Source organism: Lepidothrix coronata, unplaced genomic scaffold (assembly GCF_001604755.1).
Source record: "Lepidothrix coronata isolate B3197 unplaced genomic scaffold, Lepidothrix_coronata-1.0 Scaffold223, whole genome shotgun sequence".
In the NCBI taxonomy this organism is placed as follows: domain Eukaryota; kingdom Metazoa; phylum Chordata; class Aves; order Passeriformes; family Pipridae; genus Lepidothrix; species Lepidothrix coronata.
In genome coordinates this window covers 129854-140328 of record NW_016690403.1, presented here as the reverse complement: position 1 = coordinate 140328, position 10475 = coordinate 129854, and the positions used below count along the sequence as shown (strand labels likewise).

Sequence of the window (10475 nt, the reverse complement as noted above, 5' to 3'; positions counted from 1 at the left end):
CATCTGGTGACAGCCTGGGCCATCAGGCAGGAGCAGGTTCCCTTGGAGCGTCACTGGGACTGGTTAAACGTTGCCAAAAACCCCAAGTCACTGGCCTTGTGCAGGGGCAGATGTGGTGAAGCTCTGGACCATCACAGGAGGAGCTGGGTCACACTGGGGACAGGAGCCAGGCACCAGTGCAGACACGATGGCCCTTCCCATCTCCACACCCTACAGGATGCAGGGGCCCAGGAAGGTCTCATGAGTTAAAAACACAACCAACTCCCCACCAAAGGACAGGCCAAACTTCAGACAAGCTCTCAGTGCCCCGTGAAAAGCTCAGCTGTCTCCAAGATGCTTTTTGAAGTTTATCCCGTGTCCTCCTCACCTGGATGCTGAGAGACCCCCACATGTAGGAGTCCTGCCCCAGGAGAGACCCACCAGGGACCAGGCAAAGGCCAAGCTAAGTGATAAACCAAACAGTACAGTTTTATTTTGTATTTCATACAAAATGCACCCTCCCCATGTTTTACAGAGTTAAACAGCATTACCTGGTGACACAAAAGGTGACACTCGCTTGTGGCACCTCCTGCAAACCCCACAATGGGAATGAGGTGCCTGAAGCCAGGAATCAGTGTGCCCTGGGATGAGGTTGTATGAGGCAGCTCCAAGCTCCACAGGGGGATCAAGTGAATTGATTACTCCTGAGAAGGGGTATCACAAGATGCCATGTGGAAAAACTGATCTGTGGGAACTTGGGGTCAAATTGAAAGCAAAGCCCCATGCCCAGCAGTCCCAGTGTTGTACTGGTATGGCAGCCAAGCAAGACTACCAAGGGTGCCCTGCCAGCAGCCTGCTCAGTGGAGTGTTTAAAATGAAGGCAATGAACCAATTTATGAATTTCTTGGTGTTCCCTGTGCCAGGGCTGCAGACCCCTGGCATCCCACAGGACATGGCCACCATGCAGATGGAGTCAAACAGGGACAAGAGCCCCAGGGAGTGACAAACAGCACCACTGGCAGCTGTGACCATCTGCCTGGAAAATGGAGACAAACCCCTGTGCCATTTGTGTCATGAGTTCCCCATCACTCAGTCGAGCTGCATTCACTCTTGGGTTTGGGGGAAGCCTGAAATTTCAAGCTACAGGCACAAGAGTTTGACCCAGCAACGTGTGGGGATTGCAGCTGGACAGGAGCTGCTCAGTCCCTGCAAGTCTCTGTGTGAAGAGGTCTAGATGTAGCTCAGTAACACCCTAAAATCCCTTCTGAGGTGCAGAACCTGTAGGAAGAAATTGCCTGCTCAGCCCCAACTGGAATCATGCTCCCAACCCTCCTCCAGTCCCAATTTTCCCTTTATGGAGAGCCAGAAGGGGAAGGGGTGCTTTGCCCATCACCCCATTTCTTATTTTCCTTTTCCTTGGAAGGAAAGTGAGCACAGACATTTTATTTTTCTTCCCCACATCCTCCTTCTCCCAGAGTGAAGAGAAAGAGCAGGGAGGCTGTTGCAAAGCAGAAATAACCTCGTGGTACTGAACACAGGCTCCCATCACCACCCACAGCAGCACCCAGCTGGGGACTAAACTCTCTCTCCTCCAAGCACTAACATGAAAAAAACCACATTTCTCTAATAAAGCAACATTGCAAAAAACCACATTCAACTAAAAAAAGCAACATCTCAAAATCCACAAAAACTTTTCCCCTCAAATAAAGTGGATGATGGACTTGACTGAAAGCACAGCCTTGGGACATGGGTATAAATCCAATCCTGCTGCCTTGGGACTCACCCCAGCTCCAGTTACTCCCCAAGTGCCTGGAGGGATTTCATCACTCTCTCTCTGCTGGGAGGCAGACCCAAATGGCAGCAGTCTGAGGATCTAGAAATAAAGGACTACAAAAATACAGCAAAAAAATGGGAAGAGTCAGAATGGCCAAAGCAAGGGCAGCTGTGGGCAGGAGTGTGGGAAGTGGGGATATCCAAAGGGTGCTCCAGGCTATTTCAGTGTCCTTTAAAGGTGTGCTTGGGTGATTAGGTGACAGAAGACAACTGAATTAGGAGTGGAAAAAGGTAGAGAAAACCCTTGTCACAGGCTTAAGTGTGGAGATCTCTTGGGGAGCTCTAATCAGTCCGTCTCAGCCTCCAACTGCAGTGCCCAGATCCAGAGAATTTCACTATAATTAGTGCTTTAAGAGATCACCCTTCCTTAGCACAGCTGCTGGGATGGGGCTGAGCTGGGGACCCATTGATACCACATCCTGACTCCCAGGGGTCAATTTTTAATACCTGGGACAGTGACAGGGCAGGAGATTAGGGTCAGGATATAGGAGTCAGCTTCTCTTGTTAAAGTGCCTTATTTTCTTCGAGCTTTTAAAACATCTTCCTTGCTTTTTAATTACAGGGAGGGCACACACAAAAAAAAAAAAAAGGAATACTGGTTTTATATGAAACAGAGTAGAGAATTAATCAATATTTACACATATCTTGGACAAGGTTATGGCACAGACTAATAACCCAACGCAGCAACCCAAAAAGCAGAGTGTCAAAAAGAAGGGAAAAACCTGTTCTTAAGCTTTCAACACCATCCCCCGGAGATCCCAAGTGTACAGGGCTTTATCTGGGAACAGGCAGTTTGCCTCGGGCTGTGGTAGCCGGGGGTGAGCGCAGCACGTGGGTGGGCTCTGGGCTCGGCCCGACCTCTGCAGAGCACAGCCCAGGCTTAGACCAGTTCGACTTTAGCGTTGGGATAAACAGCCACCACGTCATAGCCCTCGGGGGGCTTAACCCTCTCCTTGGCGTGGGTCTCGCAGTACAGCTGCTCCTCGATGAAGAAATACCCCCTCTGCTTCAGGTTGAGGCCACAGTCGTCGCACATGAAGCACTCGGGGTGGTAGAGCTTGTCCCGAGCCTTGACGATGGTGCCCCTGGAGAGACGGGGAGAGCTCAGTGAGACACAGGGAACGAGCACCGACAGCTTGTCCTGCTGTCTGCAGTGAGATGGCACTCAGGGACATGTCAGGGGGTTGTGGGTTCCCATCCCGACACCTTGGCCCACCCGAAGCTGCCACGCTGCTCCAGGAGTGGTTCCATGGGATTTCTGCAGGAAGGGACGGCCCGTGTGCTGCAGCACTGCCTCACAGCTCGCTGCAAAGCAGAGCCCTAAATATCTGCCCTCAGCCTGCCCTGCACATCAGGAGCAGCCAGTAAATATCTGCCCTCAGCCTGGCCCTGCACATCAGGAGCAGCCAGTAAATATCTGCCCTCAGCCTGGCCCTGCACATCAGGAGCAGCCAGTAAATATCTGCCCTCAGCCTGGCCCTGCACATCAGGAGCAGCCAGTAAATATCTGCCCTCAGCCTGGCCCTGCACATCAGGAGCCAGCCATGGCACTGCAGCTCGTGCACAGGCCCTCAGCCCACGGCACCAGCACGAACACGGGTACAGGCTGGCACAGCCCACACTCAGCCAGCAGGGCTGGCATGAGCAGGATGTAAATTACAACAGAACATAAATCACGACAGACCATAAATTACAGCAGAACAGAGCAGTAAAATGCCTGTATTCTCTGAAATCAGACCCAAAATCCATCTGTCAGAGTAACTCTTCAACAAGCAAACAAAACTAACCCACAACCCTCTGCTACTCGACCCTCAAGGCGTTTCTCCCTCTGTGAGGCAGCGAAGTGCCAGCTCCACGCTGCTATTCATAGTCCCTGGGCAGCTACTACGATAAGCAGGGCAGAAACCACCCCATCAATCACCCCTGTTTTGCTGTGAGATTCCCTTAAAAGGGACAATCCAAAATGTATTCCTCAATTCCAGGTTTATATAAGGTTAGAAAAAAAACCCCAGAAAGGGGCCTGAATGTATTCTGCTGTAACCCCCAACCCGTGTGCCCGGCAGGACCCACCCCGGCCGTGTCCCCCTGCCCGGGGGCTCTCCAGGACGTGGCACTTACACGATGCCGTTCCCGCAGCGGGTGCACTCCGGGAGCATCTGCAGCCCCGACATGGCCCCGCCCAGCTTCGGCACCGGGGGCTTCATGGTGCGGGGGCTGCTCAGTCTGTCGAGCTTTTCACCTGCCAAGAATTATAAACAGATAAATGGATTGAAAACTCCATCTCTCACGGCTTTGGTTTTGCCTTTTTTTTCTTTTTTTAAGGAGTCAGATGACTTCTCTTGCCACAAGAGAACCTGCAACTTCCTTGGAAGTTCTGGGACAGCACCAGCTCAGTACCTGGACCTTGTCAAAAGGCAAAGCAACTGTGATCTAGAGACAGGAGGCGAATTTGGGTGTAATACTGTTTAGTGAGTTGAGAAAGATAAGTAGCAAAGAGCTCAGAAAAGCTCCAGAAAGGAGAGGTTCCATCACACCAACATTTTGGGTGCACTTGGTAGATCCACTGTCAGTCAAGGAGACAGAGAGGAAAGCCTTTTGGAGAATGAGGCAAATTAAAACAAACAGTAATAGAATCACATGCATTTTTCTTCCTAGAGCGCTCATTTAAGCTCAAATTATCTAAACCAAAATATTGTGATAGAAGATAAGGTCTTCTGGGGCACTAAGCCTCCTTTCATAGAAAGGTCCAACACAGGAAAGGAAGCAGTGAAGATTTTGGACATATGAACAATATCAGAGCAGAGTTTCCAGTGTTGCAGCCCCCTCCCTACAGACCATCTACCATCTGCCCTTGTATTTTGGACAACACTAACACGCTTGTTGCCAACCCCTGGGACACTTAAAAACTTCCAGAATCCACTGCACGGTTTTCCATGGCTCACAACTGGTCTGTTTGGTACATACTGATCTGTGGTTCCTCTGTGACAGCCTGAGGTTGTAGAAAGAAAAGCTCATGAAAAAGGACAATGTATTTTAGTCCATCAGCTGACAGAGTTTGGAAAAGCAGTAGAGGAGCTCTTGGATGAACAAGCCGTTCTCCAGTGTTCTGATTTCCCACTCTCCTGAGCTTCCAGAGTATTTCAGTCCATCTTCAATGACTGCTTCCAGCCCTCAAGCCCAGGGAGTCTCTGCAGGGCACAGGCATGTCTGACCCAGGTGTCTGCATGCATTGTTCTGGTTTTGGAAACTTCAGAGCAAAATCCAGTGGAAGCACCTCCCACGGACCCAGAAATGTCTCTGCCTTTCCTAGAGGGAATTTTTAGTGCCTGGAGCCAGTGCTTCATCACTCCTGGTTGCTCCCTGACCCCGTGCAAGTTCACATGGTACACTCTGAAGGGCAGAGCTCAGCAAAGCTCCTTCCATGGAGAGACCTCTGCTCCCCCATCCAGCGTGCCCAGGGATGCCTGCTGTTCTGGGCCTGCCTGGGAGGAGGGTGCACACCCAACTCCCCCCTGGGGTGCACAGGTACCCCCAACCACAGCCCCCTCTCCAGCCACGGCTCTGATCCAGGGGCCAACGCTGACAGTGCTCCCAGCCAAGGGAACAAAACCAAAAAGGACCAATTCCCCACCAAACCCCACTTCCCAAGGTATAACACAGTGTTTGGTGATGCCAAGAGCCTTGATACATGTGAATGCCTGCCCAGGAGCAGAGGAGGCTGCTCCCCCCCAGGGTTCCCCCCAGTGCTCAGTTGGGTCCAGCCAAGCCCCTGTCAAGTCTTTCCGCTGCCTTGCTGGGAATAAACTGAAACAACTGCTGGAGCTGTTGGCTTCCCCCAGCAGGAGATAAGGAGTGCTTGGACTAGACATGCTCATCTGCCAACATTTAACAGTTAAGCTGTCACTGTCTCTCATACTGAGTGCTTGGATAAGCTGCTTAAAAAAGAAGAGAAAGGGGGGGAAGAGAAAGAAAGGGATTTTACAGCAAAATGAACCCTGCAGAGAGGGCTGCTTCCCATCTTCTCAAACGATGGATTGTTTCCTTCTAGTTACCAGCCCACAGTCTCATTGTGATTTATGGTCCTCAGCAAGGCAGGGAGATGCTTTAATTCCACAACCTCAACCATTGCTGTCCCCATTATGGCTGCAGTGAAGGAGGCTCTCCCCAGCCTCCTTCCTGGGCCACGGGCACTTAAAGGCAAGTGCTGTTGTTCCTCCAGCCTCCACCCCAGCACAAAGCATTGCTCCCTAAGGGGGTGGGATGGGGCTGCAATGCTTCCAGCAGAAACACATTCCATATAAAACAGGTTGTTGTCTGAGACACTCGGCTCCTCTGGAGAGGAGAGCTTGACTTTAAAAGGCTAGGGTCAAAATGTATAATTTTAGGCTTAAGGAAAAAGGAGCAGGGGTGGCAGCTGTAAACCAACCCAGCCAGGAACACTCCTGGGGATTGAGAGCGTGCTGGAACATCAGAGAGCTTTGTGCCAGCAGAGATGCTTTTCACTTAATTTCTCATCCCTTATGAATAAACAGTGTTGGAACAACCAAGGCAAGAGTGAGGCTGTGCCTGCAGGCACTCACACCACAGGTCCCCTGCACACAGCTGAGGGGCAGGGAGGGTGGCAGAGCCCTGGGAGGTGACAGTGACTGCCCAGCCTGTCCCGTGCTGGCTGGTACCTGGCAGCAGCTCGGGCTCCAGCAGAACACGCGGTGCTGCACTGGGGATGGGCTGGTGCCAAGAGAGGGCTGGGATGAGCAGACAGCCAGGATTGGCTGGGACAGTCCCAGGATGTGGGGACTGCCTTGGCACCTCTTTGTCCTCCGTTCCCCCAGCCCACAGCCTTTTCTTTCTCCCCTCCTCTCAGCACTGGGTTGCTGCCAGCTCAGGGCTGCAGGATGCAGGGGAAGCCAGGAGCAAACCAGTAAAGCTTCAATTTTATTCCCTTTCCCTGGCACAGAGAAAGGAGGAAGGCAGCAGTGTTACTAATTGGGATTAACACAGTCACTTCCCATTTGCTTCTTCCTAATGAGGAGACCTGGGGGAGCAGCAGACTCTTCCTTGCTCTTGGTGAAGGACTTGAAAGTCCAACTGGAGCATGTATTTAACATCAGTTTTCCTGCCAGTCCAGGGGCTGGAATATTAATATTAAATATACTGTAAAGGTACACCCAGTGGTTCCAAGGCTGATCCCTCTCATGCTTTGCAGCTATGCCTCAGTCCCACTGAGAAAACCAGTACTGGTGGAAACCCACAGTGCTCAGAAATTATCTGCAATTGTGCTTCTTGTGAAGCAAGAACCAACATCCCTCTAGTCAAAGAACAGACTTCATCACTTTATACACACAGAAACCAAAGTGCAAAAGCCCAACTTGCTACCTCTCACAGCTTCATAATGAGATTTGCAGCAGTTGGTATTTTCCCATAAAATCTAAGTTCCTGGATTCACATGATCGGGGTATGAGGCTCCTGGAAGGAAGCAGAAAGAAGAGTCTTGCCCTAATGATCGTAAAGCAAAGCCTGAAAGTTTGAACATAAAAGCCCCAATGGACTTAAGGCTGAAAGGCAAATAAAAGAAACTGAAATGTATAGTTTGGGGATCTTATTATTTAATGTGTTAACGACATGGGCAGGAAGCTGTGACAGACCTGAAAAGTGAGCCAAGAGCTCCTGATCTCTATCCCTGCCTTGCTGAGGACCATCCCACGTCCTTATGCAAATGCCATTTACTTAACCAGACCCAGTTCTCCGAGGGTGATCTTACACAACCGCTTCAGGCCATCCTGTCTCATAAACCATCGCAGAGAAACAGCTGCCACACTGGTTGCAAATCCAGCTTTCACACGGTGCTCGAGTCAGCCACACAATTTGGTAAGCCTGAGTATGTGAAACCCCAATTTGAAACCTGCCACCCCGGTGGTCCCCCCTCACAGGGCACTTGGGTGCCAACCTCCTCACCGTTCTCGCCAGCCTCCAACATGCCCTGCAAGTATCGGAAGGATCCAGACTGCTTTGGCTCTGAGACGGGCTTTTCATAGTCCTGGAGCATCTTGTAGACATCTGACTCCACATCAATCCCATTTCTGTTCCGTGGGAGAGACTTCACGGGGTCAATGCTGCTTTAAAGCAAAGAAAGAAAGGCTCAAGTCAAATAGAAACAGCTCCTGTCAGCTCATCAGGGCGGTATTGGAACCTCCACATTCCCACAGATTCAATGAAGCACCTCTGTTCCCATGTGTTTCCCTGCCTGGAGGGATGTCTGGCCCAGGAAGAGCCACTGAACCAGGGAGGTTAAACTTGTTCCCTGTTGGGCTCCAATTGAGCAACACAGCAAGAGCTGGCCCAGTTACCAGATGCCTTCAGGAAAGAGGGCAGCTGCTTGCAAACACTGTAAATTGCTCTGCCACCCATGGCATTTACTGAAAGAATGGGTAAAACATGCATTTCGTTAACTATGTAGGGCCAGGAGATGCACCCAGCCCTTGTTAGGGCATCCAGAGTGTGTGCCAGGCACGGCAGCAAAGCCCTTCAGCACCCACAGGTGCCTCTGGGGAAGCTGGTGTTTCTGTGGGTACAGAAACAGAGCCCACAGCTCAACGGAGAAAACCACCCCACCACTGGGGGGGACACAGGAGGAGCCCCATAACCCCCCTCTGCCCTCCAGCATCTCGACCCAAAGCTGCTCCTGGTCTGTACATGGCATAGTTGGGATACACGGACAACAAACAGCAATTTAAACCATTATTCCAGTTCATTCAATACATCAAAGCATGAAAAGCATAGTTGGAATAAAAAATATTTCAAAGTCCTGCTGAGAAGAGCTGAGTCCAAGTGCTGTTGTGCTCCAGAGGCCCCAGTGCACAGCACAGCTCCAGGGGAAGGGGCTCCTTTTCCTTTTTACAGAGGAGGTCATCAAGGTCATTATAAAACCAATAAAAATAGCAAGAGCCCTGAACTCCATCAGCTTCACATATTTTAGCTATCATCTGGCTCATTTTCTCCACCGGTATTATATTCATGTCAGCTTAAACAAATAAACAAAAGAAATAACATTCACTTTCAAACAAACAAAGAGGAAAAAAAAAGCCCAACAAAAGTCACTTTCAAAGAAAGGCCAGAGCTCCATTTTCTGGTAGTGACTCCCCAGCAATCCTGCTCCCTGTGGGAGGTGAGGGCCATCCTGGCTGAGCCATGGATCCATCCCTGTGAGACCCGGCCAGCCCAAGCCTTCAGGAGGGCCCCAAGTGCCTGCCTGCCCTGCTGGAGCCCTCTCCCACATCAATTCACACATTTTCAGTGAAAAAGGGCAGGTTTGGCCAGCTCATCCTCACCAAGCACCAATTCAAAGAGAACACACTCCTGCCCCAATTCTGCTTAAAGACCCAAGTGAATCTCCTGGCTCACACACAGGTAACACCAGATTTTGTTCTCCGTATTTTCTGTGCAGTTCTCTCTTTCCAACTTCATTAACTTCCCCAGAGCAGCACGGGGAATAAGCTGGCTTGCAGCATCTGAAATACAAATTCGTGCAGACACAGAGTTCCCAAGCTGAAAAGAAACTCTCTTTGCTCTTCGTATGAGATACAGACATTGCTTTCTTGCAGGATATTTTGCCAGTTTGGAGGAACATAAATCTGCATCCATATAATCCATACAAAAGCATCCCAGCCCACAACCTGGCCTGTCTCAAAGTCTGAGTTATCCAACCAAACCGTTCTTGGCTATGCAAAAGCCTTTTCTTTCCTAGGAGCATTATTTATTTCCCAACCTCCTGGACAGCTGCACTGAGCAGATCTTACATTTATAAACATCCCAGTTACTGGGGTTCATTTTTTTGGTGGATACCTCCGGCTCCCAGGGCAGGTGTTTGCTCCTGGGTCTGCAGCAGGGTGATCCCCACTCCTAGGAGGGCAGCACCCTCCATCCTGTCCCAGATATACACTTCAAAAAACCCAGTACATTCTGTGACACTCACAGAATCACAGAACTGTTTAGGTTGGAAAAGCCCAAGGTTATTGAGTCCAGCTGTTAACCCCAGCACTGCCAAGCTCACCACCAAGTGCCACATCCACACATCTGTTAAATCCCACCAGGGGTGGGGACTCCACCACTGTCCTCAGCAGCCTGTGCCAGGGCTGGACAACCCACCTACCCCTGACTAACGGGGCAGGAGCCCAGCCCAGCATCTCGGCCTTGGCAGTGTCAGGTCAGCAGTTGGACCTGATCTTGGAGGTCTTTCCAACTGAAATGGTTCTAAGATTCCACGCTCTCTGGAGCTCCAGGAACACCACAGCCCCCATGCACCCCCCAAGCCAAGCTGGCAGGAGCAGCAGTGCAGGCAGTGTGAGCCCTGCCCTGTCCTACCTGTGTGCAGCAGAGATGTGGAGCCCGCCCAGCTGGGCCGGGAGCGCCGACTCGGGGCCGCTGTTGGGGTAGAGCCGGGGGGGCTGGTGGTGCTGCACGTTCAGCACCTGCTGCTTGTCCAGGGGGCTGCCCCCAGCCCCGGGGGGCACCGACCTCCTGCTCTGGGCAGGGCCGTTGTCCTGGAAGAGAGGAAAACCAGAAAATCCTGAGATTTACAGCGTGCGATGTGCACGGAGCGGCCGCGCTGGGACACGCGGTTCGCAGTAACAACATTTTACACGTGCTGTGGAACACAGAGATGT

The 10475-nt window shown here is 51.2% G+C and overlaps 1 protein-coding gene across 1 annotated transcript in view; it reads right to left on the bottom strand.

The window, feature by feature from the left end:
• Positions 1 to 447: 447 nt before the first annotated feature.
• The window catches only part of PDLIM4 (PDZ and LIM domain 4), a 43966-nt gene continuing 33938 nt past the window's right edge, over positions 448 to 10475 (bottom strand). The window contains exons 4-7 of the mRNA XM_017833918.1: positions 10174 to 10352; positions 7768 to 7925; positions 3931 to 4051; positions 448 to 2897 (exon numbers count right to left, since the gene is read on the bottom strand). Coding sequence (XP_017689407.1) covers positions 2693 to 2897; positions 3931 to 4051; positions 7768 to 7925; positions 10174 to 10352 — 663 coding nt within the window. The 3' untranslated portion in view covers positions 448 to 2692. The remainder of the gene's footprint in view (positions 2898 to 3930; positions 4052 to 7767; positions 7926 to 10173; positions 10353 to 10475) is intronic.